The sequence below is a fragment of the Hemitrygon akajei genome, chromosome 18 (genome assembly GCF_048418815.1).
Source record: "Hemitrygon akajei chromosome 18, sHemAka1.3, whole genome shotgun sequence".
Classification (NCBI taxonomy): Eukaryota; Metazoa; Chordata; class Chondrichthyes; order Myliobatiformes; family Dasyatidae; genus Hemitrygon; species Hemitrygon akajei.
Genome location: NC_133141.1, coordinates 25,488,019 through 25,514,035, shown reverse-complemented (window position 1 = coordinate 25,514,035; position 26,017 = coordinate 25,488,019). Strand labels below are relative to the sequence as shown.

General features: G+C 39.8%; 1 protein-coding gene across 6 annotated transcripts in view; it reads left to right on the top strand.

Moving 5' to 3' along the window:
* Positions 1 to 18,962, top strand: part of LOC140741208 (cytoplasmic dynein 1 intermediate chain 2-like) — a 74,766-nt gene extending 55,804 nt beyond the window's left edge. For all 6 annotated transcript variants that reach the window (XM_073071131.1, XM_073071128.1, XM_073071132.1 and 3 more), the window contains 9 exons: positions 1,911 to 2,036; positions 3,208 to 3,354; positions 3,559 to 3,672; positions 6,916 to 7,049; positions 9,070 to 9,214; positions 9,743 to 9,883; positions 11,563 to 11,688; positions 13,369 to 13,468; positions 18,856 to 18,962. In XM_073071131.1, the coding sequence (XP_072927232.1) occupies positions 1,911 to 2,036; positions 3,208 to 3,354; positions 3,559 to 3,672; positions 6,916 to 7,049; positions 9,070 to 9,214; positions 9,743 to 9,883; positions 11,563 to 11,688; positions 13,369 to 13,468; positions 18,856 to 18,890 (1,068 nt within the window). In that variant the 3' untranslated portion in view covers positions 18,891 to 18,962. The remainder of the gene's footprint in view (positions 1 to 1,910; positions 2,037 to 3,207; positions 3,355 to 3,558; positions 3,673 to 6,915; positions 7,050 to 9,069; positions 9,215 to 9,742; positions 9,884 to 11,562; positions 11,689 to 13,368; positions 13,469 to 18,855) is intronic.
* Positions 18,963 to 26,017: the final 7,055 nt, after the last annotated feature.

The following is a 26,017-nucleotide window of genomic DNA, read 5'->3' as shown; positions in this document are numbered from 1 at the left end:
AGACCATCCCTCTGTACATGTGTCCTCCTTATCACTTGTTCTGCCTCACCTTTACTACACACTTAATATTCCGGAACCGTGTAGTCCCCACCTGTCCTTTATTCTTCCTCTCGCTATCCTCTCTCACATTCTGGATCCCTGCCCCCTGCAAATTTAGTTTAAACCACCCCAAGAATGAGCAAGTGCAGCAGGCAGTGAAGAAGGCTAATGGAATGTTGGCCTTTATTACAAAGGGAATTGAGTACAAGAGCAAGGAAATCCTCTTGCATTTGTACAGAGCCCTGGTGAGACCACACCTGGAGTATTGTGTACAGTTTTGGTCTCCAGGGTTAAGGAAGGACATCCTGGCTGTAGAGGAAGTGCAGCGTAGATTCACGAGGTTAATTCCTGGGATGTCTGGACTGTCTTACGCAGAGATGTTAGAGAGACTGGGCTTGTACACGCTGGAATTAAGGAGATTGAGAGGGGATCTGATTGAAACATATAATATTATTAAGGGATTGGACAAGATAGAGGCAGGAAATATGTTCCAGATGCTGGGAGAGTCCAGTACCAGAGGGCATGGTTTGAGAATAAGGGGTAGGTCATTTAGGACAAAGTTAAGGAAAAACTTCTTCTCCCAGACAGTTGTGGGGGTCTGAAATGCACTGCCTCGGAAGGCAGTGGAGGCCAATTCTCTGGATGCTTTCAAGAAGGAGCTAGATAGGTATCTTATGGATAGGGGAATCAAGGAATATGGGGACAAGGCAGGAACCGGGTATTGATAGTAGATGATCAGCCATGATCTCAAAATGGCGGTATTTGTATTTATTGTGTTCTTTTTCTTAGTGTGTTTTTTTTAATCTGCTGCATCTGATCCAGAGTAACAATTATTTCCTTCTTTACACTTGTTTACTGGAAATTACATTAAACAATCTTAAATCTTGAATTCGGTACATTTTAACTTATTTAAGTAAAGCTGCTCAATACTGAAAATTGTTGCTCTATTCCTGCAGTATATTTAGGTTGTGACATCTAGCAAGCTTTGCATCTGGTTCTATGATGGCCTTATTAATTTAATTTCCTTACAGTTGTTGTTAGGTAAATGAGGCAAAGTAAACACGGTTTGCAAAATCTTAATAATTGTTGAAGAACGATTCATATTTCAAAATATCCGTTGACTTTCATGTATCTTGATTGTGTAATTGGGATTTTCCTGATAGGCCAGGCCCCAGCTGAGCTCAGCCGCCATGCTGTAGTGTTACCACATCCATTCACCTGGTGTACAGCAGCAGGCAAGCCTGAGGCTTGAGGCCTGGTCCTCGCTACAACTGAGGCTACTCAGCTGCCATGCCGTCTATCCCTCCACCTGACATGGTTAATAGGTCTGTGGCAACTTACATCATCACTGGCCAACAGAGTCTTGCAATCACAAGTGAAATGTCCAAGACCATTTCCCACAATTATACTGCACCAACTTTGATGGTTCTGAGTAGAGGGCAGCTACACAGTCTGCAGCCAGGTCAGCTCCTCTGAACTCAAGCTGGCTCCTCAGACACACTGGCGGCCTCCTCAGATATCCTGACCAGCTCCTTTGACATCTAGGCTGACCCCTTCAATACCTCAGCCAACCCCTTCAACATCCTGGCTGACCCTTTGACACCTCGGCCAGCTCCACCACTGACACCAGCCCAGCTACTCCAATCAACAAGCAGCCAGCTCACTGATGGAGTAGCCCTGCGGTGCCTGATGTTCTTGGAGTAGAATTGTCTTGCAATCGTAAAAAACACATTTTACAAAGAAAAATGCACCTTTGGTTGCCTCCGAGAGGCCGCTGCATTCGTATGCTTCCACAACTTACCAGAAGTATTTAAGAGCTCCTGTGAAATAAATTGTTTTTACTTTTATTTTCCGCTTTTTTTTTTACACAGTGTCCAGAACTACTGGTTGCATCATATACTAACAATGAAGATGCTTTGAATGAACCTGATGGCGTAGCCCTTATATGGAACATGAAGTTTAAGAAGACCACTCCAGAGTACATCTTTCACTGTCAGGTGTTGTATAATCTGATGTAATCCTTTTACACTCATTTGGTTTACAAATTCTACTATTTCCTAACAGCCAAATGAATTTGTAAAGTCTAACCTGGCATAATGTAAGAAACTGGTATTTTAGTTGTCTCATGATTAACATTATTCTTTTTGTTGTGGCATTAATCTCTTCTAAAATTGCATTTTATAAGATTATTTTTAATGTGCATCTATAATGTGCTGCAATATCTGTCCAACCTCCCGAATTCTCCCAATTTGCCTTTCTAAATCTGAGCACAGCGGACCAATCCATATAGCTGCCGCCATTTCCAGTTAGTTACACATTAGTGAGTGCAATTCACATTGACCTCATTGAACTACTCAGTTCCATCTAAAAAGATGTGCAATTCTATGGCACCTTTCACATTTAAAGTGCTTTACACCAAATGAAGTCTTGTTGAAGTGTTACAAGAAATGAGTTGGAGACATGGAACCACAAACAAAGAGTAATGGTGGCCAAATAATCTGTTTTGGTGATCTTGATTAAATGTTCTGCATTGGCCACAACTAGATAACTCCTAACTCTTCTATAGAGAGCGCCAAAAGCAGCAGACAACATCCACTCTTTAGCTGGGGCACAGGGTGTAAGAACAGGGAGGTTATGCATCAACTTTGTGAAACATTGGCCAGACCACAGCTAGAGTACTATGTGGTTCTGGTCACCACACTATAGGGAGGATGTGACTGCACTGGAGAGGGTGCAGGGGAGATTCACCAAGATGTTGCCTGGGATGTAAGGTTTCAGTTATGAGGAGAGAACAGAGGTGGGGGTCAGTTTATTTTCCTTGGAGCTGAGTGGAGTGAGGGGAACCTGACAAATGTATATAAAGTTATGAGAGGCATAGATGATGTGGATATTAAGAAAATTTTCCCTGTATACAGTTGTCTTAAGACTGGTGGGCATACATGTAGGCTTACAGTAAAATGTATTATAATTCTAAAGTGTAGGTAAAATGGACAGTATAGACACCATGGGCCAAAGGGCCTATTTTTGTGCTGTACGATTCTATAATTTGGTTTAATGTTCCAGTAAAATGATGCTTGGTGTCAGAATATAAAGATGGAATATCAATAAACTCTTTTAGTCCATTTTTTATGAGAACGCATGGTCATGTTTAATTGTTTTCTTTTTCAGTCAAAAGTTATGTCTGCCTGCTTCGCACAGTTTCATCCAAACCTGATGGTGGGTGGAACGTATTCTGGTCAGATTGTTCTTTGGGACAATCGCAGTAGCAAGAAGACACCTGTCCAGCGGACTCCACTATCTGCTGCAGCTCACACAGTGAGAATAATCTTTTTAATCCCATTTATTGATAGTTGGCATTCAAACCTTGCATCACAATACGTGGATCCAGTGAATGAAATGGCAAACATAATAGTGGTAGTATTTGGGAAACACATATAATGAAAGAGTTAAGTTGACCTGAGTAAATAGCTGCTTTCTACATCTTTTACATTGACTTTCATTGATTGTTCTGCAATATAGCACCCTGTGTATTGTGTGAATGTCGTTGGCACTCAAAATGCTCATAACTTGGTCAGCGTTTCCACTGATGGAAAACTGTGTACGTGGAGCTTGGACATGCTGTCTCAGCCACAGGTAAGAAACTTGCATTTTCTTGTTACTTAATAAATAAATAATTTAGTTTTTAAATAAATAATTTAGAATTGAAGCAAAACTGTTTGATTCTTGCACCTGTAATAGTTACAAAAATGAACTCGTCTGCATTAACTTTCTCTGATGTTGAATTGTTAATATTGTAAAATACGCCAAGGCATTTCACAAGGGAGATCGATGACTGGGAGCCAGGACAAGCTTGCTAAAGATGACCAATAATATTGGTAATTAGTTTATTATTGCCAGGTGTTCCGAGATACAGTGAAAGCTTTTGTTTGCATGCCATCCAGATAGATTATTACATTCATAAGTACATAAAGGTAGTACAAAATGAAATAAAACAGTGCAGAATATAACGTTACAGTTAGTGAGAAAGTGCAGTGCAGTTAGACAATAAGGTGCAAGGCACTAACAAGGTAAGTTGAGATATCAAGAGTCATCTTAGCATATAAGAGATCCATCCAAAAGCCTAAAGTAGCACGATAAAAACTGTCTTTTAGCCTGGTGGTATGTGTTCTCAAGCTTTGGTAGGTTTTTATAAATAAAGACAGATGGATTCAAGGTAAAAAGTTTTAGGAAAGAGAGTTTGATTGGAATTGTGACGGTTAAATGTTCTACTATCAGTGTAGGTGGGGTAGGAGATGCTGATTTTGGTAAGGTCTGTTAGTCGTGAATGCCTGGCCTGTGATGTTGGGCGGGAAGAAGATACAGAGAGAAGACTTCAAAGACATTGTAAATCAAGATGACGATTTTTGAATTGAATTTGTTTGGAAATTGGGAGCCAGCAGTGGTTGGTTAGAATAAAATTTGGGGAGATAAAGTTTATGTAGAGTTGAGCTTTAAGATGGTGCTGGTTAAAAAAAAAACAAAACTACTAACTACTTTAATAATCACACTTTTTCTGGAAAACAATCACTGCAACCAACTCCCTTTCAGAGTTGGCTTTGGACCGCCTATACAACCTGGCATTTTTTTTGGTGTGAACTAAAGTCTCAAAGATGCAGGACGGTTGTGGTGTGGTGTGTACAGGTCAAATCAAAGCAGCAGGGCCTGGGTCCAAGAGTGCAGAACGAGCCAATGTTTAGCCATTGCTGGAGTGGACGGAGCCGATTCAAAGTGGCATATCCAAGGCGGTTCGAGCAATGAACAAGCCGATATTTGACTGATTTAAACACCAGGCCAGATTGTAAAGGTTGGGTACGGGCCGAATTGAGGTGGCAGGGCCCAGCTTCAGGAACGTATTGAAATGACTGAGCCCATATCCAAGACCAAGGAATGACCCGCTGTTTGGTCAATTTCAGTGCCCGGCCAGATTGAAAAGATCAGGGTGTCGGCACCAAAGCCGAGGGATAGGCTTGCGAGGTTAGCTTGTCTCTGTGCTGAGTTGAAGCTGTGGCCTGCAACTAATGGGCTCCTGGACTGGCTATGAACTTACTTTTGTGAACTTCAATTCTGAATGTTATTTGTTTACTTTTACTGATTTTGTTTCTGCACAGTGGGTGTTTGACAGTCTTCTTTTTTAATAGATTTGATTAGGTTTCTTTGTTTTGTGACTGTAAGGAGGCGAATCTCGAGGTTGTATATACAGTCCCTGCTGCTGAAAAGCATCCCCATCATAGCATGATGCTACCTCCACCATACTGCCAATGCATAGTATTAGATTTCTGTCACACATACCGCTTAGTGTTGAGGCCAAAAAGTTCTACTTTATCTCATCTGACCACAAGTCCTTACACATCTGTACAGTATCTTCTAAGTGATGCTTTGCGCAGTCTTTACAGGCAAGGATATAACAAACACGAGAAAACCTACAACTGCTGGAAATCCAAAGTAACACACACAAAATGCTGGAGGAACTCAGCAGGCCAGGCAGCATCTATGGTAAAGAGTAAACAGTCAACATTTTAGGTCAAGACCCTTCAACAGGACTGATGAAGTTTCTCAGCCCAAAACATCGACTATTTACTCTTTTCCATAGATGCTGCCTGGCCTGCTGAGTTCCTCCAGCATTTGCATGTGTTGCACAGGCAAGGATATGCTTTTTTTTAAGTGGAACGTGTGGTGTAAATCTAATAGATAGATAGATAGATACTTTATTCATCCCCATGGGGAAATTCAACTTTTTTTCCAATGGCCCATACACTTGTTGTAGCAAAACTAATTACATACAATACTTAACTCAGTAAAAAAATATGATATGCATCTAAATCACCGATCATCTCAAAAAGCATTAATAATAGCTTTTAAAAAGTTCTTAATACTGTGCATCAGCCTGTATGGTGGAGGTAGCACAGTGCTATGGGGATGCTTTTCAGTAGCAGGGACTGGAAATCTGGTCAGGATTGATGGGAAGATGAATGCTGCTAAATGTAGAGAAATCCTGGATAAAAACCTGCTAGCCTCTGCCAGAAAGCTTATACTGAGGTGGAAGTTTGTCTTTCAGCAGGACAAACGGCCCAAAGCACACTGCCAGTGCAACCATGGGGTGACTTCAAATGAAGAAAGCTGATGTCCTTGAGTGGCCTAGTCAGAGTCCTGATCTTAACCTGATCGAACACCTCTGGCCAGACCTCAAGATTGCTGCCCACAGCCATTTCCCAACTAACATGGCACAGCCTGAGTAATTTTGCAAGGAGGAATGGGCAAATCTTGCTCTATCACCTTGTGCAAAGCTAATAGAGACTTATTCAAAAAGACTACTGGCTATAATAGCTGCAAGAAGTAGTTCAACTAAGTACTGAGGATGAATACTTTTGAACTTCTGACATTACAGTTTTGATTTTTTTTTTTGTTTTTCATTCTTTACAATTTTCCCTGTTTTTTTTGCCTCTACTGTGAAAAGAAAGGACCATGTGGTTCACAAATAAAAATCTCAGTTAAAATGATCAAAATCCCTGTCTGTAATACTCATTTGTATGAACAAAGGGTTGGGGTCTGAATACCTCTTCAAGGCACTGTAATATATTTACTTTTATAATAAATGTACTTCGAGCTTTTGAGAATGACTGGGGTGAACTTTGAGCAAAATCAAACAGACATGAAAAATCAGGCAATATTACAACAATTGGAATAGGTCTTGCCAATGTGGAGCCTTTGAGATTTGTTACATTAGTAATGTAAGCTTTTAACCTTGTGTCTCGAGACATCTCTTGCATATAAGGATTGATCTGAATGTGCAATTTTATATCTTTCACTTATGAAATCACTTGTTACTTTATTTTGCAGGATAGTATTGAGCTGGTACACAAGCAGTCAAAGGCAGTTGCTGTAACCTCCATGTCCTTCCCACTGGGGGATATCAATAACTTCGTCGTGGGCAGTGAAGAAGGCTCAGTGTATACAGCTTGTCGCCTTGGCAGGTATGGGGTATGGAGGAAGTCTGCTATAGTTCCAATACCGATTATAATAGTCAATCATTATTCTATGATACCATTAGTTTGCCAACTAAAGCCAACACTAAAGTTCTGGGCTTTGAGCTTCAGCACTATTGCTGAACAGGTGATATGATGGAGTTCAGAAATGGAGTGTGTGTCCATAAAAATCAAAGCAGGGCAGGATGGAGGATGTTGAGGTTGGTGAGGTCAGGATGGGCAGGAAAACAGGACAGGTCAGTGGGGGGGGAAGAGCTAGAGAAGGAATCAGAAGATGAGCACAGGACTGGGGTGCTCATGTATGCAAACAAGAAAACTTTGGTGTGATCAAAGTTTTCTCTAAATCTTTAATATTGAGTTATTTCTGTTGTCAATGTAATCACTTAACTGTGCACATGATAGTATATTACTGCATTTATTCTTGCTCTGCTTGATACTCTCAAACAAAAAATTTGCAAAGTAGCTCATCCTTCAGCTCATCCCTGGCATGACTCTCAAAGCTTCAAAACCTGCAGGTTGTTGGCTACTTTCTTCCATCTTTGGGTTACGGATAAATTTCTGTTGTTTGAGTATCTGTGATACCATTATTGAACTTGAGCAGCAGTATACCTGCTCTGTGATAATTAAAGACCAAAACTTTAGTGTTGGCCTTAGCTAGCAAGGATGTAAATCAAGTGAATTCACTAATTGACTGGGGAAACACCGCTTTCCTCCTGAATCTGTGCCGTTGTCTGAGTCGACTGCATCTTCAACCATTTACAAAATACAAAAGTAAATGTAAACTTCTAAGATTTTCACTCATCCTTCTGAACTGTGGAATCATAAACATATGTTGAATTCCAATTAACCCTTAAATGTCCACCACTAAATTTGCTGTATAACTTTCCAGTCTTGATAATAACAAGATATGTTAGAAGTCCTCACCAGGTCTGACAACATTTCAGGTTAATGACTTTTCATCAGATCTCAGAAAAATGAGAAACAAAATGTATTTTAAGTTGTAGAGGAGGGGGGAGAAAACAAAAAGGAAAGTCTGTGAATAAGTTGGAGAGCTATAGCAAAAAGGATGATACTACAAAGCAAGAGGGAATGGCAATGAGACAAGATGAGAAAACAGAGTCTTAAGGACATGTAAATGGGAATAGCAGAATTATCTGAAACTGTTGAATTCACTATTGAGTCTGGAGTGCTTTAATGTGCCCTGCCAAAAGATTAAATGACACAGTTCATAGTAAATATTTGAAAGTTATGGGGAGGAAGAAAGAGGAATATTGAAGTAAAAAAAACATTAAAAGATAGAGATGATATTAATTGACTTGGAGAAAGGGAGGGGCACGGTGGTGCAGCAGATAGAACTGCTGCCTTACAGCTCCAATGACCTGCATTCAATCCTGTCTGTGTGGAGTTTGCATATTCTTCGTGTATGGGTTTCCCTCATGTGCTCCTGTTTGCCCCCCACACATCAAAGCTATGCCAGTCAGTGGATTAATTCGCTGCTGTAAATTACCCCAACTGTCTAGATGAGTGGTGGAATTTAGGAGGAGTTAATTGGAATGTGAGGAGGAAAACGAATGAGATTATTGTTGGATCAGTGTAAGTGGGGGGCTGATAGGTAGTGTGTACTATAGGCCAAAGGGCCTGTTTCCATGTTACACCTCTGTATGGCTCTATGTAAATGTAAGCAGTACAAAGAAAATTGGAGGTGGCCAGAAGGAATTCTATCCCTAACTGCTGCTAAGACAAGAACACAATTTTTGAAATTGAAAGTGAATGTCTGTCGACTGCAGACTGCTGCAACATTCATGGGCTCAGGGTCTTGAACTGTGTTTCTAATGTGTGACTGTATTTTACTGATATCTTATATGTGCTTGCTACCTTATATGTGCATTGTGCTGTGTGTGACTGTTGGTACTGTATTTTGCACTTTGGCCCCAGGGTAACTTTGTATTCATGGGTATTCATGTTTGGTTGAATGACAATTAAACTTGAACTTGTCTATAAACTACAGCAAAGCTGGAATTATTGAGATGTTTGAAGGACACCAGGGTCCAGTGACAGGAATCCATTGTCACACAGCAACAGGAGCAGTGGACTTCTCTCATCTTTTCATCACTTCATCATTTGACTGGACTGTGAAGCTTTGGTCAACGAAGGTATGTACAAATAGATATCAGCAGACTTCTGATTTACTTCTATTGTGTATTTATGCTACCTTTTTCATAATCACATTGTCACTAATACAAAATGATCTGAATTGCTTGCATTAAAACAAAAGCAAATGGATTTTGTAGTTTTGTTCTAGTTAGTATGCCTTTTGAAATATTTTGATTCTTAAACAGGTAGTCATGGCTGAAATAATTCTGTGTGACTCAAACGTAATTTCCTTCTTTCAGCCAGGTAGACCTGATTCAATCAACCCGTCTATACTGAACGAAATTATCTTAGCCTCTGTGATAGAATTAAAAATGCAGCCTTTATTTTAGATCCTGGTTCCATTGGAATGCATCTGCTGGATCAAAACAATATTTGCTCCAGCAATGATCCTTATTACAGTGAATCACTTCAAAGTGGAAGCAGAGGAGCAGTAGAATTGTACACCTTAATGATCTTTTTATGTGTCTAAAGATTATTGTATTAATTGCATGCTATCTCTTTAAGTTAACAAGATCTCTTTCTTTTAGAGCAACAAGTCATTGTATTCGTTCGAGGACAGTTCAGACTATGTGTTTGATGTCATGTGGTCCCCTATCCACCCTGCACTCTTTGCATGCGTTGATGGAATGGGCCGACTCGATCTTTGGAATTTAAATGAAGATACTGAGGTAAGTCAAGAAAATCATTGAATGTAAAAGAGATTCTTTTGGTTGATGAATATGACACTATTTAATAGAAATTACAGCTGACAAAACATAATTGAAGATCACTCCTCACCTGAGGTGTGAATGCAGGTTGGATTCCATTAGACTTTCTAATCTCTCTGAAACACAGCTGCATTGAGAGACCATGGACTGAAATGGAAAAGGAGTCAGAATGCCCTGCATATAGAAACACGTATGCCCAGAAATTGGATTCCTCCTTGTTGTGAAAAATATACACTGCCCACTTGCATCTCCTAGAAAATAAAACTCTGAAGTTGGGCAAAAATACATCTAAAACAGCCTAAAAAGTGTTTTTCTCGCATATAGTCATGTAATAAGGAGGACCTGTGGAATCCTTGTTAGGAATTCCACACAGAATTCAAAGTTGCCATATCCAAAGTCACAATGATTGCTGGGAAACAAATCAGAGCTGAAAGATCTCTCTCCCGTTGCAGCCACAGTACACAGCGTATTTGCATAAAATGGCTGTGGTAAATGAAAGGGGCTTCACTGGTTCATCTTCCATAATTCTGGCCATGTCATGTGGAGGCTAGGAGATGCTGGGTCAAGACATCGATGTGCCAGTCCAGACCTTTTACAACATGGAACAGTACAGCGCAGGAACAGGTCCTTTGGCCCACGATATCATGCCAAACTAATTAAACTAGTAATTAAACACCTACCTAAACTACTCCCTTCTACCTAACAATATCCATAACCCCTCAGTTCTTGGAGAGATTTCCATATTAATGGTGTAGTATTTCCTCTCTTTCCAGTTCCACCGAGTGCAAGTGGACTTCCACAAAGTGGTGCCAATCCAATGTCATTCCTTCAGCACAAACCCCAGCTTTTCCAAGTGTGCCTGAATGCCATCATTCAAATCAACCTGATCTCCCCTTCAAGAGCAGCCAGTCAGCTTATGAGGAGCGGGAAATAGTCCCAGTGGGTGGTGAATGTTAACTACAGCATTCCAGCAGTAGATCTCATCCACCACAGCATTAGCCAGGAATTTCTCCAGACTATTACATGGCTGCCTTTTCTAACTGAACTCTCAACAACCTCCAGACATTGGGACATTGGATGTTCCCTTGTTTGATGTAAGAAGAGAATTTTAGAATCTTCCTCATATCACTTTTACAACTAGTGATGGAAAGCTTTCAATTACTGATGATCACGTTAGTGAAAGGCACAGCTCAAGGCAAACAGTGCTTTAAAAAACTCTGAAGCAAATCTTTAGTTGCCATCTCATTTCCAAATCCTACACTGTTTGCTCCTGGCTTATTTTTCTCTATGAGTATACAATAAAGATTGTCTTGGAACCTCTAACATTGGTGAAGAAGAAATTACCTGTGACAACATTAAGTATGCCACCAATGTCAGGCAAATACAAACTGTACTAAAGTGAATCACACAGAAGTGGCCAGGCCAAGTATCTAATTTACCCATAAAAATCACACTCAAAAAATCATAGTTTCTTTGCTTTGAAACTGGACCACTCATGGACTTATCATGTTGTAACTGGACTTTAAAGCTAGAGTGTATCTCAATGCCTTAATATAGTTTTCAATTGTTATACTTAGAACAAAAGTATCTTCCACATTCTTCATTTAGAAACAAAACCTCAATTTGCTTGTAAAATTTAGGTGCCTACTGCAAGTATCACCATGGAGGGAAACCCTGCATTACATCGTGTACGATGGGCACAGTCAGGGCGAGAGATTGCCGTGGGAGATTCTGAAGGTCAAGTGTTAATCTATGATGTTGGTGAGGTAAGGAGTTGCCATCAAAAGGTTCCCAGGCAAAGTTGCATTTCATTGCTGTTATATTTGCTTTTCTCAACTCTCTGAAATGCTTTTCCACAAGCAATATGATGTGTGTGGTATTTTTTAAAGAGTCATAGAGCATTACACAGAACCAAGTCTTTCAGTCCACTATATACTTGCTAACCATCAAATACCCTTCTATTCTAATCCCACTTACCAGCACTTAGTCCATAGCCTTATCTGCATTGGAGATTCAACTACTCTTCCATATAGTGAGAGTCCCTGCCTCCACTACCCCCTCAGTCAGTATGTTTCAGAATCCAACCACCTCGAGGGGAAAATGTTCCTCTGATTCCCTCCAAACTTCATAACCCTTACCCTAAACTTATGCCCTCAGGTTTTGTCTAATTTGCTAAGGGGTGTAGTTATATACTCACTATATACCCTATCTATACTCTCCATAATTTTGTACACCTCTATCAGTTCCCCCTCAGCCTTCTCTGTTCAAAGGAAAGTAAACCCAAATTATCCAGTCTCTTATTATAACAGAAACACTCTATCCCAGGCAATGTCCTAGTGAATCTCTTCTGAACCCTCTCTAGTGCAACTACATACTTCCTATAGTGTGGCAACCAAAAAGGTTCCTTAGTGACCTAGTGGTTAAGATTTGGTGTTTGCACTGCCACGGGCTGAACTCAGTTCCCAATCAGAGAAAAATGTTTGGTGTGGTATGGTAGTGTAGTGGTTAGTGTAATGCTATTACAGCACCAGCAACCTAGATTGAATTCAGCCGCTGTCTGTAAGAAGTTTGTATGTTCTCTCCGTGATGTGTGAGTTTCTTCTGGGTGCTCCAATTTTCTTCCACATTCCAAAGTCGTATGAGTTAGTAGGTCAATTGGTTACATGGGTGAAAATTGGGTGGTGCAGGCTCGTCGGGCCAGAAGGGCCTGTTACTATGCTGTATCTCTAAATAAAATGAAAAAGGTAAAAGCTGCACACAGTACTCTTAAGTACAGACCTAACCAATGTTTTATAAACTTGTACAAAGATGTCTGTGTGGTTATATTCTATGCCCTGCCTAATGAAGACAAGTATCCTATACATCACCTTCCCCTTAGTTTTCCACTCTTAAGCTTCAGCAGGTTCCAGTCCTGTCCCCAGCTAAGTGATTTTCCAGTAGTAGTCATGAGTCACTGACTGAGTTACCATTTCTTTGGCACAGAATAGACTGCAATGCTCCAGAGCTAACCCTAATTAATTCAGGTTTGACAACAATTTTCTTGGTTTGTATGCTTGAGTGCATTTTACCTCAATTCATCCATTCAATAAAGAAATAACAGATTCTGTGTAGTGTGGTGGAAATGTAGATGAGATTACAAAGTATCTCCCAGCAATGTATGATGTTAAACATACTGAGATTGTTTTAAATAACTGTACTTACAAACCTGACTCAGACTGATTGAATAACCTCAGAACTCTAAGCTGTGCCTAATAATCCATATCAGAGCATGATATAGTTCAGTGTTCTGGGAAAGCTAATCCATTATCTCTACTGGCTTTCATGAGCCACATAGATGGGGGTCATCATTATATAGCTTATCTCAATGAGTAGCTGTGGTAGTGAATGGCTGACACTAATGACTGTTTATAGGTATAACATGAACTTCATGTTTTACTTTTTTTCAGCAAATCGCTGTTCCCCGGAGTGATGAATGGAACAGCTTTGCCCAAACGCTTGTTGACCTCAAAGCAAATGGAAACGATGCAGAAGAGGAAGCAACAACAGGTCTCTTAGCATAAACATTATAGTGGTTTTGCCACCTTCTCTCAATTTATCAGTGGAAGAAACTGCTTTCATACTTACTAACGCAAATAAGCTTTCCTATTGCCTCTCCTTACCAATCAATCATGTAGAGAGTATAATGTGTGAATTGTGCCAATTTCCTTGATTCAATATTTCTTCAGGACTTTCTGCTTGGATGATAATATTCTCCCTGCTCATTTGTCTGGTTAAAGCCTCCAGCGCTGCTGTGTGTGTTCTATTACTACTTATATCTAGGTTTTTTTTGTTGCTCTTCCAGTGACCTAAGGTGGTAGTCTCCAACCTTTGAGCAGCAGAGCAAATCTGTATGCCATTATTAGTGAGTGGGCCCAAATGATTACTCTTGGACTGAAAAGACCCATGATTGAACAACATGTTATGCTTACATTACTTGCAGCAGAACCTTTCCTCATACTCTATGAGAACTTGGAGGAAAATATTCTGGTCTGTTAATACTTAGAAACACCTCTGTTAGAGTGCAGAGTTACTGACATTTACCTGAGCCTAAAAATTCAGTGACAGAGGTCACTTTCGAATTCTCTTCCCTGCTACCCATGCTGTGTTGCAAATTCTTTCCACAACTGGATAATAGGCGAAGGAATACATCAAAAAGTACCCACTTATTTCACAATGTAGTATTATTACATTCCAAGCCAGTTGTGCAAATCATGGCATTTCTTGATCTGTCCAAAAATGTTGCAGATTTCTTAACTTTTTAAATTTCCCATGTAACTTGCAAGCATTTAGAATCGATAAGGAGGAAGGAGGCCAGGCAGCTATCAAGTATGGCCCAGTTGAAAACAAACTGCCCAGTCTAATCGCTATCCCTACTGGCTGCAGCTCTTCAAATTCCAATATTGTTTAAATGTAGGGAGTGATTTCTGCCTCTCCCATCCTTTCAGACAGTGAGTTTCAGCCACCCACCCACCCAGCACCCTCTGGATGTAAACAATTTTCCTCCTCTCCCCTCTATTCCTTCCACCAGTTACTTTAAACTTTGTCCCCTGATTATTAATCCCTATACTGAGAAGTAAGTGTTTTCTATTTACTGATAATTTTGTGCACCTGAATGAAGTGTTTCTCTTTAAAGGAAACAACATGGTTTATTCAATCTTTTCATTAATTTAAACTTAACCATATTAACCAAGGTTTAAACTACTGGTCATCTGAGAACCCAGAAGGGCATTTTATGAGAAGTTTGTTCAGTATTTTGTTATTGATTGTATTTTCTAGCAAGGAAGTCAGGAAATAATATAATGCTCCCACCCCTTTTATTCCTGGTCTGGTTTGATGACAGGCCAACACTATGCATTTTTCCATTCTTGGCCAGGATAAATATTTCTTCCCTGTCTACAGACAGTCATTTGAACCTACATAATTTGAAAGCACCCGCACGCAATGCCTAGTTACAGCTACTTCCAAAAATATTCTTTGAATATTTGCCCATTGCTTCCACTTTCTGGAATCCCTCCTATATGGGTTCTGGATCCTCAGTTCATTAAGCAACTGCCTAGAATAATTCAACAGTATAAATGAACAAATCTGTGTTCTCTTTAGCACAAATACACTTGTTGCCTGAAAGAACTCAGAGCAGCTGCTGTATCTGAAACCTCCTGACTGGTTGCTGAATCAGCGAAGACTAACTCTGTTCAAAACACAGTAGACTGTGGATGTTCAGATACTTTAGATTTTGCCCAATTATTTCTTCAGCTATTTGCTGAACCTCTGATCTCAAAAACATTCCAGCATGATGGGGAGAGACTTCTCTTGCTTGCTTTGTAAAGCTCATGCCTGACACACCACCTCTGTAAGCCACTGCTGTCAGTCCATCATGAAGTCATTAACAAAGTGAAGATTTATTTTAATTGCACCTCAACTTCAAGCATTTAATGAAAGATGTTTGATTTTCACTGAATACTCTTAGCACCAAGAGGATTTAAACATTATTATGCCCACCAGAACACTGATGTCCACTAGTCTTCACAATTCCTTCAGTGGACCTCCAACCAAACAAGAGTGACAATTTCCTAGTATCCAGGGTTTTTAGGTGTTTTTTTGTTACCTACAAAGAGAAACACAAATAAAAAAGTTTGCAAAGGAATCTAAGCAGGTAAAGGGGATGAGGGAAATGTATAGCAAAAGGGGTATAGTTAGGGAAGTGAGAGGTTGCTCATTTTGCCAGGCAGAATGATTTCAATAGTGTGAAAGAAATGAATGTCAGTGTTCATCAGAATCTTGGGTCCTCTTATAAGAAACACAAAGTTATCATTCAGGTACAACAAACAGTGAGAAAGGTTAGTGGAATGTTGGCCGAATTGTAGGAGGCATGGTGTACATTAGTAAGAAAGTCTTATGACAATTGCACAGGGCTCTGAGATCACATTGAGGAATTGTATATGGTTTTAGTCTTAAGCAAGAATATATGTATATTTTTGGAGGCAATTGAATGAAGGTTTGTAAGATTTTTTGCTTGGACAGAGATGTCTTATGAGAAGAGATTATCTACACTGTGCCTATCCTACCTGAAGCCTGGAAGATGATCTCATTGAAACTATTGAGAGCAGGTTTGATAGGGTAGATGCAGTCATGGGAATTGAAATAGAGCTAATGGTCCAGGTTGGAGAACCTTCATCAGAAATGGGAAGGAGACAAAAAGAAGCTCATTATGCTGCCAGTGGATTGGGGTGGGGGAGTGCGGTGGAGTGGAGTATGTCTTTGATTGGATAATTCTGGTGTGACCAAGCTGTAACAGGAGTTAGTGGGTGAATGGGAGTAATTGGAGAGACAAAAAGAATGTAGGAGTTGTGAAATGCAGAGTAGAAAGGCCTGTCCAACATCTCCAGCTGGGTATGTTCTCCACTCCCCAAGAGAAAAGTGCAGGACAGAAAGAACAAACCAACATCACAGTTGGAAGACCAATAAAGACAGAGAGTTGTAGAATTTGATATTGAGTCTAGAAGGTTGTAATGTGCCCAGGAGGAAGTTTCTTTCTAGCGGTGTCTAGATCTAGTCTCAGGTGGAGATGAGAAGGATTTATTTTTCTGTGGATTGTGAATCTTTGGAATTGTCTATCCAAGACAGCCATGGAGGCTGAGTTACTAAGTACATCTAAGACTGAGAAAGTTGGATTATTGGATTACATGGGAATTGAGCATCTTATGGAGCAGGCAGCAGAGTGGAGGTGAGAGCAAGGGTCAAATCAGTCATGACTTAAATGGTAGTGCAGGTGAGAGGGATGTATGGCCCACTCCTGCTCTTGCTCCTTATCTTATTAGCTAAATACTTAACTCAAATGTAACATTATTTATGTGTGAAACCCCGCAGGTTTTCTTAGCTGTGTAAGTCTAGGGAATACACACCCCCGTGCCGGGGGTGTTATATATATTAACACTAACTTATTTGTTTAAACCATTTTAATATAATGCTTTTATGACAATTAGAAAGGATGGAAGAATATCTTGTAATATGGAATCAGAAACTGATTTAATATCAAGGGCATATGTCTTGAAATTTAACACGAGGAAGTCTGCAGATGCTGGAAATTCAAGTAACACACACACAAAATGCTGGTGGAACACAGCAGGCCAGGTAGCATCTATAAGGAGAAGCGCTATCGACGTTTCAGGCAGAGACCTGACGAAGGGTCTTGGCCTGAAACGTCGACAGTGCTTCTCCTTATAGATGCTGCCTGGCCTGCTGTGTTCCACCAGCATTTTGTGTGTGTGTCTTGAAATTTGTTGTTTTGCAGCAGCAATCCAATGCAATACATAATACAAAACTATAAATTACAATAAGAAGTATGTATAAAAAGAACATAAACTTATGCAAGGGGAGACATTGCATAAAAATATACTCATTTATGATCAGGGCACGACATATTTTGGCAGTGTGCTGTAGAATGATGAACTCATCTGAAGAATGTTGTCAAGTGTGCTCCAGGGAAATGGGCTGCAGAACTTCCTAATGTGGAGTCATGCCAACATGTTTAGCACTGCACAAAATGAGGGACCGCTATCTTGAGATTAAATGGAGCATATTAAGAATTGTTCTTTTCTAAAACATAAGAATGTTTAAGTAGTTTGGTCATGAGCAATTCCTTCACAGCATCTGCTGTAGATTTGGAATAGAGATGCAAATGATAGATGTAAAAGTTTTTAAATGCACTTAAACTGATGGCCTCTCTATAAATAACCAAACACCATCAAATGCTAACACCTACAACTCGTCTTAACTGTACAATGAAACTATCCTCTCTTGCACTTACTGTTCCTGCATTCACTGTTGCAGAGTAAGACCTTGCTCTGTGTAGTAACTGGCTTTCAGATCTCCTAGACACTTTTAGCCTGCCACCTCACCCTGCTGAGGCAGGATACTGATGTTGGGCACAAACTTCTGTTTCCATTCCAGAATGCAGAATATAACACAGCAGATGTATCATTCCCTCAGACAACTGACCACAAGTAGAAATAATTTTATTTAAAATGCTGCTTCTATTGATTAAGTGGAATGCCTCCTTATGTATGTGAGAAAACAATACTTATATATAACAATAAGGAATGCCTCCTTATGTATGTGAGAAAAACAGTCTAGTTCAACAATATGGGATCAAATAGTTTAAACTGTACTTAATGCTTGGCAATGATTGGTGGTTTAACAAAAGATGGAAAGAACAGACTTCTCCGTGTACTCATGGTATCATTACAAACAGAAATAAAATCAGGATGGGATCAGGTTACCATGCAGTACTTTAAGTTGGAGTAACCACTGAGGCTAACATCCACAAATCCATCTTTGATCACTCAGTTTGCTTTGTGTGCCATTTGCATGATTATTTTAAAATGAAATCTGGAAAATATGACAATTGCATCCCATGTTTGGGATCCTGGATGTTTCTCAGTGTTTCAACAAAATTCTTCACTATCTGCCTTAATATAGGTTGCATGGCTATATTGGTGTTTAAAATGAAAAAAAACTCATAGCCTACTCTGGCAGTGCAACTATACCGATATTAAGCAGAGCTTAATTATTAACATCTCAAAGCTTGATTCTAAAAAATATAGCCTGATGCATTTTTTGCAAGTGTTAAGAAATTAAAATTATATAATGTATGTGTGTGTTGCTGCAATAATGTGTAATTTGAATTTAAATTTTAATTTGTAGAATGCTATTTAAATGCATATCAAGTGCTTATTAAAAAGTTGTTAAATATTTTATCATAATACTTATGGCATTTTTTTAAAAAGCAATTCATTGTGTATGAAGCACTTTAAAAATTTAAACATAAGCTGGTTATATAAATGGAGATATTTTGATTTTTTTTTGCTGACACTATAATGCATTACTCCTTCCAGAAATGAGCTGCGAAGTACAAGAAGTACCTCCCTGAGATTTTTCAATCAATGTATTGTTAGCATTATGAATGCAAATAAAGTACAGAACATTCCTGCAATATAAATAACATGCTTCTGTTTTCTTTTTATATATAGATAACATATACAGATGTTGCTTGACTGTTATATTAACTTTACATAGTTACTTAAACAATGAAATTCTCAGTCTAATACAAAAGAATCTACAGATTTTATTTACTTTCAACTATATTAAGGACTTGCATTCTACAGTACCCTTTAGAATGCCTAAGTTAATTTTATAGTCTGTTGTTACAGCATTATATCAGTGACTGGACAATGTAGGAAATGTGCTTTTGAAGAAAAAAGCTGGGAAAACCTATAACAGTTGTAGATTCCCTCACCTCTCATTGATTTGGTTTTAAATACAACTGTCATTTGTGAAAGAGGAGCAGCACCATAATGAAACATGATGGGTAAAGGCAAAAAAATACTGGAAGAAGCAAACAGAAACTTTACAACTTATTCGTAGTGTTTGGAAGGCTTTGATTTTTCACTGGATTATTAATCACTACCAGATCTTTCAATGGAAAGGGCAAATACTAACCCATGTACTGCCACTAAGTGTGATTCTTAATTATTACAAATGGAACGACTGTCAATTTCCCTGTCACTTCTGGGTAGCACGATATTAATACGCAGCAGCCTCTCCGGACTCTGGATTGGGGATTGCCAAACGTTATGTGGATTTTCTGGTGTAGTCTGTTTTGTCATGTGTTTTTGTGATATCATTCTGGAGGAACGTTGTCTCATTTTTTAACTGCATTGCATTTGTGGTTTTTAAATGACAATAAACTGAATCTGAAAAGCAAGGGTGTATTGAGAAAGAGAAATGTGGTTTTGATGATTTTGGTCAGTTCAATAAATGTGTGAATAAATTCAAGATACAAAGCCCACATAACTAGTTCTCAGTGTAGCAGTTTATTCCAATAGCACTTTATGGTCAAAGAACTACTTTCAAGTGAAATGACTCATAATACAGAAACATGGCATACTACAAGCTCCTACAAAGGATAAATGGCCTCAACACCAAGAATAACTTCTTACTCTTTCTGAAAACAGCACCAAGAATAGTCCACCCAAGAGCATAGATGAGCCTTGATTTAAAGGAAGCTATGACAGTGCAGGGACACTAATACCCTTGTAGTACTGGATTTAGGAGCCTCAGTCTAGATCTTTCTGCTTGAACGTTGGGTGTGGGACTCAAATCCACAACTTCCTGGCTGAAATTGTGTCAGAGCCACAACTGATACAATGTTCAAAGCTGCTCCCAGCATGACCTTCTACACGCTTCACTGGACCAGAGTTAGTCCCCTGGACTGACAGTAAAGGTGGAGTGAGGGATGTGCCAGGCCATGAGTTTACACATTGTGGAGATGGATCACCTCTGCTGCTGACAATCTACAGCATCTCATGGACACCCAGTTCTCATCTGTCAGATCAGTTCTGAGTCTGTCCCATTGAATACAGTTGCAGTGTCGCACAACCTCATGGAGGGGGTGCTCGGTATGAAGGTAGTACTTCATCTCCACGAGGACTGTGCAGCAGTCGCTTCTACCCACATTATTGTGGACAGATTTAGCACTGAATTTGCCCTCTTAAATTCACAATCCTAGTCTGAATAAGAAACTGCAGCGTTGCTTGTCAACCTCATTCAGGTCCTGGATCTCTTGTTTCTCCTCAAGGTGATGGCATCAGCCCATGCTTCAAGCCCACCAATCACACAGAAAGGGGGGGGCATTTCTAATGAGGGGCCAAATACCACTGGATGTCCTAACAATTTTCCAATTGGGAAAACTATGGGAAGGCTGTCTCAAGAGTGAGACAGAAACACCTGAAGAATGTTATTTTAGTGGATCTTCAGACTTATCATGAACAGCAATCTGAATCTGATGGTTGGAAAGGCAAGTAACATATTAGATTATATTAGCAGAGGGACAAAATCCAAATCCAAAAGTACAAAACTCTGGTATAAATGAACAGAACCACTGGCAGGCATATATTAATGACCTAGTGTGCTCATAGGGTTTTGATACACAGTGGCCCAGAAGCTGTAGGAATTATGCATCAGTTTGTGTTGCAAATTCATTTTTTACATCAACCTTCAGACTGTATAACATTGACACTGCTGATTACTTCAATGCTAGATTGTTACTGGCTCAGCATATCATCAGGGCATGTATGTTCAAATGTTCATTTATTATCAAAGTATGTATCTGTACACAACTCTGAGATTCATCTTCTCCAGATGACCAAGAAACAAAGCAAGAACATGAAAGTCATTTAAAGAGAAACATCAAACCCACCCCGTCACCAAAAAGAATGGCATCCCGATCATCAACCCCCCCTCCCCTGCACAAAATGGAACAAGAACATTGACCCAAGTCCCTCACGCCCGCACAAAAACGCAACAAGAACATCGATCCCAAACCCCTCCCCTCACACAACAAAACAGAAAATGAGCAAAAAACACAAAATTTCAAAACCATAATTTTAAAAAGTCCACAGTCCATAAATGCAATAATTTAATCCATAAATGCAGAACCATGGTTACATCCTCTGACATCACCGAAAGAGGACACCACACGAATGCAGAGGCTTACCCACCTGTCGCAGTGATCCACATAGCGATAGGTCACTTACAGACTCCTCTGGTCACAATCAAAAGGAAGGCAGTTGGTGCTGAACTCTCACTCGCCTTCTGCATTCACCTCAATGTCTCAATCTTTCACAACGCTTTAAACAGCAATTAATGGATGCTTTAATAGTGAAATGGAGTCAAACATTGGCTCTTGGCCCATCTCTAAGTTTCTTCACATCAAGGCCGTTAGTACGCATTCGCTTCCCAGAATCTTCTCAGAGACAACGAAGTGCTGGGTCACTCACTCGATCTCCAGACTGTAAATCATAGGCTCTAACAATTCCAAAAACACATTTAAGGTGAAAAACAGGCATAAAAGTAGTAAAATAGACATTTTTGTGGGCTTTCTAGAAGATGTCGATAAGAAACACCTTCACATCCACCTTTCTATTGTTTTGACTCTTCTAAGCTCCAACAGATGCTGAAATATTTCACCCATGTTTCCAATTTTTCATTGTGTGAATCAGGTTTGGCTTTCTGGAGGCCATATGGCGATATCTGTTTTCTGGGATGATACAAAAGTTCATGACTAAGAAGAGTTGAAGAGTAAAAGCAAACGAGAGGACATAAAACAAAGTAAAAATTAATGGGAAGATGGAGGATTGTGAAGTTTGTAAAAACCTACAGAGAGCAACTAAAAATATCATTAGAAGGGAAAAGATGAAATATGAAAGCAAGCTAGCAAATAATATCAAAGTGGATAGTAAAAGTTTTTTCAAGTATGTTAAAAATAAATGAGAAATGAGAGTGGGTATAGGACTGCTAAAAATGATGCAGGAGAAATAATAACGGGACAAGGAGATGGCTGATGAACTAAATGAGTATTTTGCATGTCTTCACTGTGGAAGACACTAACAGTATGCCTGATGTTGTAGTGCAGTGGTCCCCAACCACCGGGCCGCAAAGCATGTGCTACTGGGCCGTGAGGAAACAATATGATTTGGTGGTATGAAACGATATGAGTCAGCTGCAGTGCATACTCATATCATTTCATACCACCAAATCATATCGTTTCCTCGTGGCCTGGTAGCACATGCTTTGCAGCCCGGTACTGGTCCATGGCCCAGTGGTTGGGGACCACTGTTGTAGTGTGTGAAGGAAGAGAAGTGGGTGCAGTTACTATTACAAGAGAGAAGGTGCTCAAAAAGCTAAAAGACCTGAAGTTACATAAGTCACCAGGACGAGATGAACTGCACCCTAGGGTTCTAAAAGAGGTAGCATTAGAGATTATGGTGGTATTAGCAATGATCTTCCAAAAGTCATTGGACTCTGGCATGGTGTCAGAGGACTGGAAAATTGCAAATGTCACTCCACTCTTTAAGAAAGGAGGAAGGCAGCAGAAAGGAAATTATAGACAGTTAGTCTGACCTCAGTGGTTGGGAGATGTTGGAGTCAATTGTTAAGGATGAGGTTATGGAGTACTTGGTGACACAGGACAAGACAGGACAAAGTCAGCATGGTTTCCTTACAGGAAGATCTTGCCTAAAGAACATGAGGAATTCTTTGAGGAGATTACAAGTAGGATAGATAAAGGGGATGCAGTGGATGTTGTATATTTGGACTTTCAAAAGGCCTTTGACAAGGTGCCACACATGAGGCAGTGAGTGGGAATAAAAGGATCTTTTTCTGGTTGGCTGCCAGTGACTAGTGGTGTTCCACGGGGGTTTGGGACCAATTCTTTTATGCTGTTTATAAATGATTTAGATGATGGAATAGATGGCTTTGTTGCCAAGTTTGCAGATGATACGAAGATTGGTAGAGGGGCAGGTAGTGTTGAGGAAATGGGTAGGATGCAGAAGGACTTAGGAGAATGGGCAAGAAAGTGGCAAATGAAATACAATGTTGGAAAATGCATGGTAATGCACTTTGATAGAAGAAATAAATGTGTGAACTATTTTCTAAATGGGGAGAAAATCCAAAAATCTGAGATGCAGAACACCCTAAAGGTTAACTTGCAGGTCAAGTCAGTGGTGAGGAAAGCAAATACCATGTTAGCATTCATTTCAAGATGTCTAGAATACAGAGCAAGGGCCCCTCATCTTAGAAAAGACATGCTGGCACTGGAGAGGGTCCAGAGGAGATTCACAAGGATGATTCCAGGAATGAAAGGGTTATCATACAAGGAACGTTTGATGGCTTTGGGTCTGTACTCGCTGGAATTCAGAAGAATGGGGTGGGGGGGTATATCATTGAAGTCTTTTGAATGTTGAAAGGCCTAGACAGAGTAGATGTGGAAAGGATGTTTCCCATGTTGGGAGAGTCTAGGACCAAGAGGGCACAGCCTCACGATAGAGGAGTGTCCATTCAAAACAGAGGTGCGGAGAAATTTTTTTAGTGAATTTGTGGAATTTGTTGCTACATGCTGCTGTGGAACCAGGTCATTGGGTGTATTTAAGACAGAGATTGATAGGTTCTTGATTGAACATGGCATCAAAGGTTATGGGGAGAAGGCCGGGAACTTGGGTTGAGGAGCAAAGAAAGAAAGGATCAGCCATGATTGAATGGTGGAGCAGACTTGATGGGCCAGATCGCCTAATTCTGCTCTTATGTCTTATGTCTGGGTAAGTGGACAAAGGAATGAGAGATGGAATTTAACTCAGAAAAGTGTGAAGTGATGCATTTTAGTGAGTTAAACAGGGCAGGGCTTACACAGTAAATGACAGGGCACTAGGGAGTGTTGTCAAACAGAGAGACCGAGGGGCACAGAGACTTAACTCCCTGAATATGTCAACAGGTACAAGGTGGTGAAGAAGGTGTATAGCACACTTGCCTTCATCAGATTGGATATTAAGTATAAGAGTTGGGACATCATGTTACAGCAGTATTGGACACTGGAGAGGGGAAAGATTTTAAAAGGGTTAAGTTTTTCACAGAGATGTTGTTTGTTATATAGCACAAACTACCAGAGGAAGTGGTAGAGGCAGGTACAAGTGCAACAGTTAAAACTCATTTGGACAAGCTCATGGAGAGAATAAACTTTAGTGGGACATGAATCAAATGCAGGCAAATCGGATGTGCTCGGAAAGGCAACTTGGTATAGATGAGTTGGACCAAAAGGCCTGTTTCCATGCTTTACAACTCTGAGTATATATATTCTATTTACAAATTCTACTATTTCCTAACAGCCAAATTAACTTGTAAAGTCTTACCTGGCATAATGTAAGAAATTGGTATTTTAATTGTCTCATGATTAACATTAATCTTTCCAGTAAATTTGTTGTGGCATTAATCTCCTCTAAAATTGCATTTTATAAGATTATTTTTAATGTGCATCTATAATGTGCTGCAATATCTGTCCAACCTCCCGAATTCTCCCAATTTGCCTTTCTAAATCTGAGCACAGCAGACCAATCCATATAGCTGCCACCATTTCCAGTTAGTTACACATTAGTGAGTGCAATTCACATTGACCTCATTGAACTACTCAGTTCCATCTAAAAAGATGTGCAATTCTATGGCACCTTTCACGTTCAAAGTGCTTTACACCAAATGAAGTCTTGTTGAAGTGTTACAAGAAATGAGTTGGAGACATGGAACCACAAACAAAGAGTAATGGTGGCCAAATAATCTGTTTTGGTGATCTTGATTAAATGTTCTGCATTGGCCACAACTAGATAACTCCTAACTCTTCTATAGAGAGCGCCAAAAGCAGCAGACAACATCCACTCTTTAGCTGGGGCACAGAGTGTAAGAACAGGGAGGTTATGCATCAACTTTGTGAAACATTGGCCAGACCACAGCTAGAGTACTATGTGGTTCTGGTCACCACACTATAGGGAGGATGTGCTGCACTGGAGAGGGTGCAGAGGAGATTCACCAAGATGTTGCCTGGGATGTAAGGTTTCAGTTATGAGGAGAGACCGGAGAGGCTGGTTCTGTTTCCCTTGGAATGGAGGAGACGGATCAGGAACCTGACAAATCTACACAAAATTGAGGGGCCTAGATGGTGTGAATATTTTTAAAAAAACCTTTTCTCCATGCAAAAAACATCTAAGGCCAGAGGGACGAGGAGTAAGGACTAACAGGAAATCTGAGGAAGAAGTTTGTCTTCCTCCTCCCACCTCCCTTCAAGGGTGGTTGTAATCTGGAACTACTGCATGATGGGGTGGTGGAGGCAGATACTCGCACTATATTTAAGTATCTAGATAACAACTTGAACCACCAAGGTCTGAATTGCAAAACACCAGATGGAGTGCTGCATGACTCCAAGGACTATATGAAAAATTGAATTAACTTTGCAACAAAAAACCAAATAACCATACACTCCATGTTATATGGGAATAAATTGAACTACAATTTATGTTTGGGTCAATAACTACTTAAATACCATGAGTCCATTTTATGTTAAAAATGTTAACACATTTTTAACATTTTTGTCCAATGCATGGGTGCCCACTCATTGATCTACCAAGGCTACATGTTAGTAACACAGTAAACTTGAATTTTCAATGTCCGTCCATATAA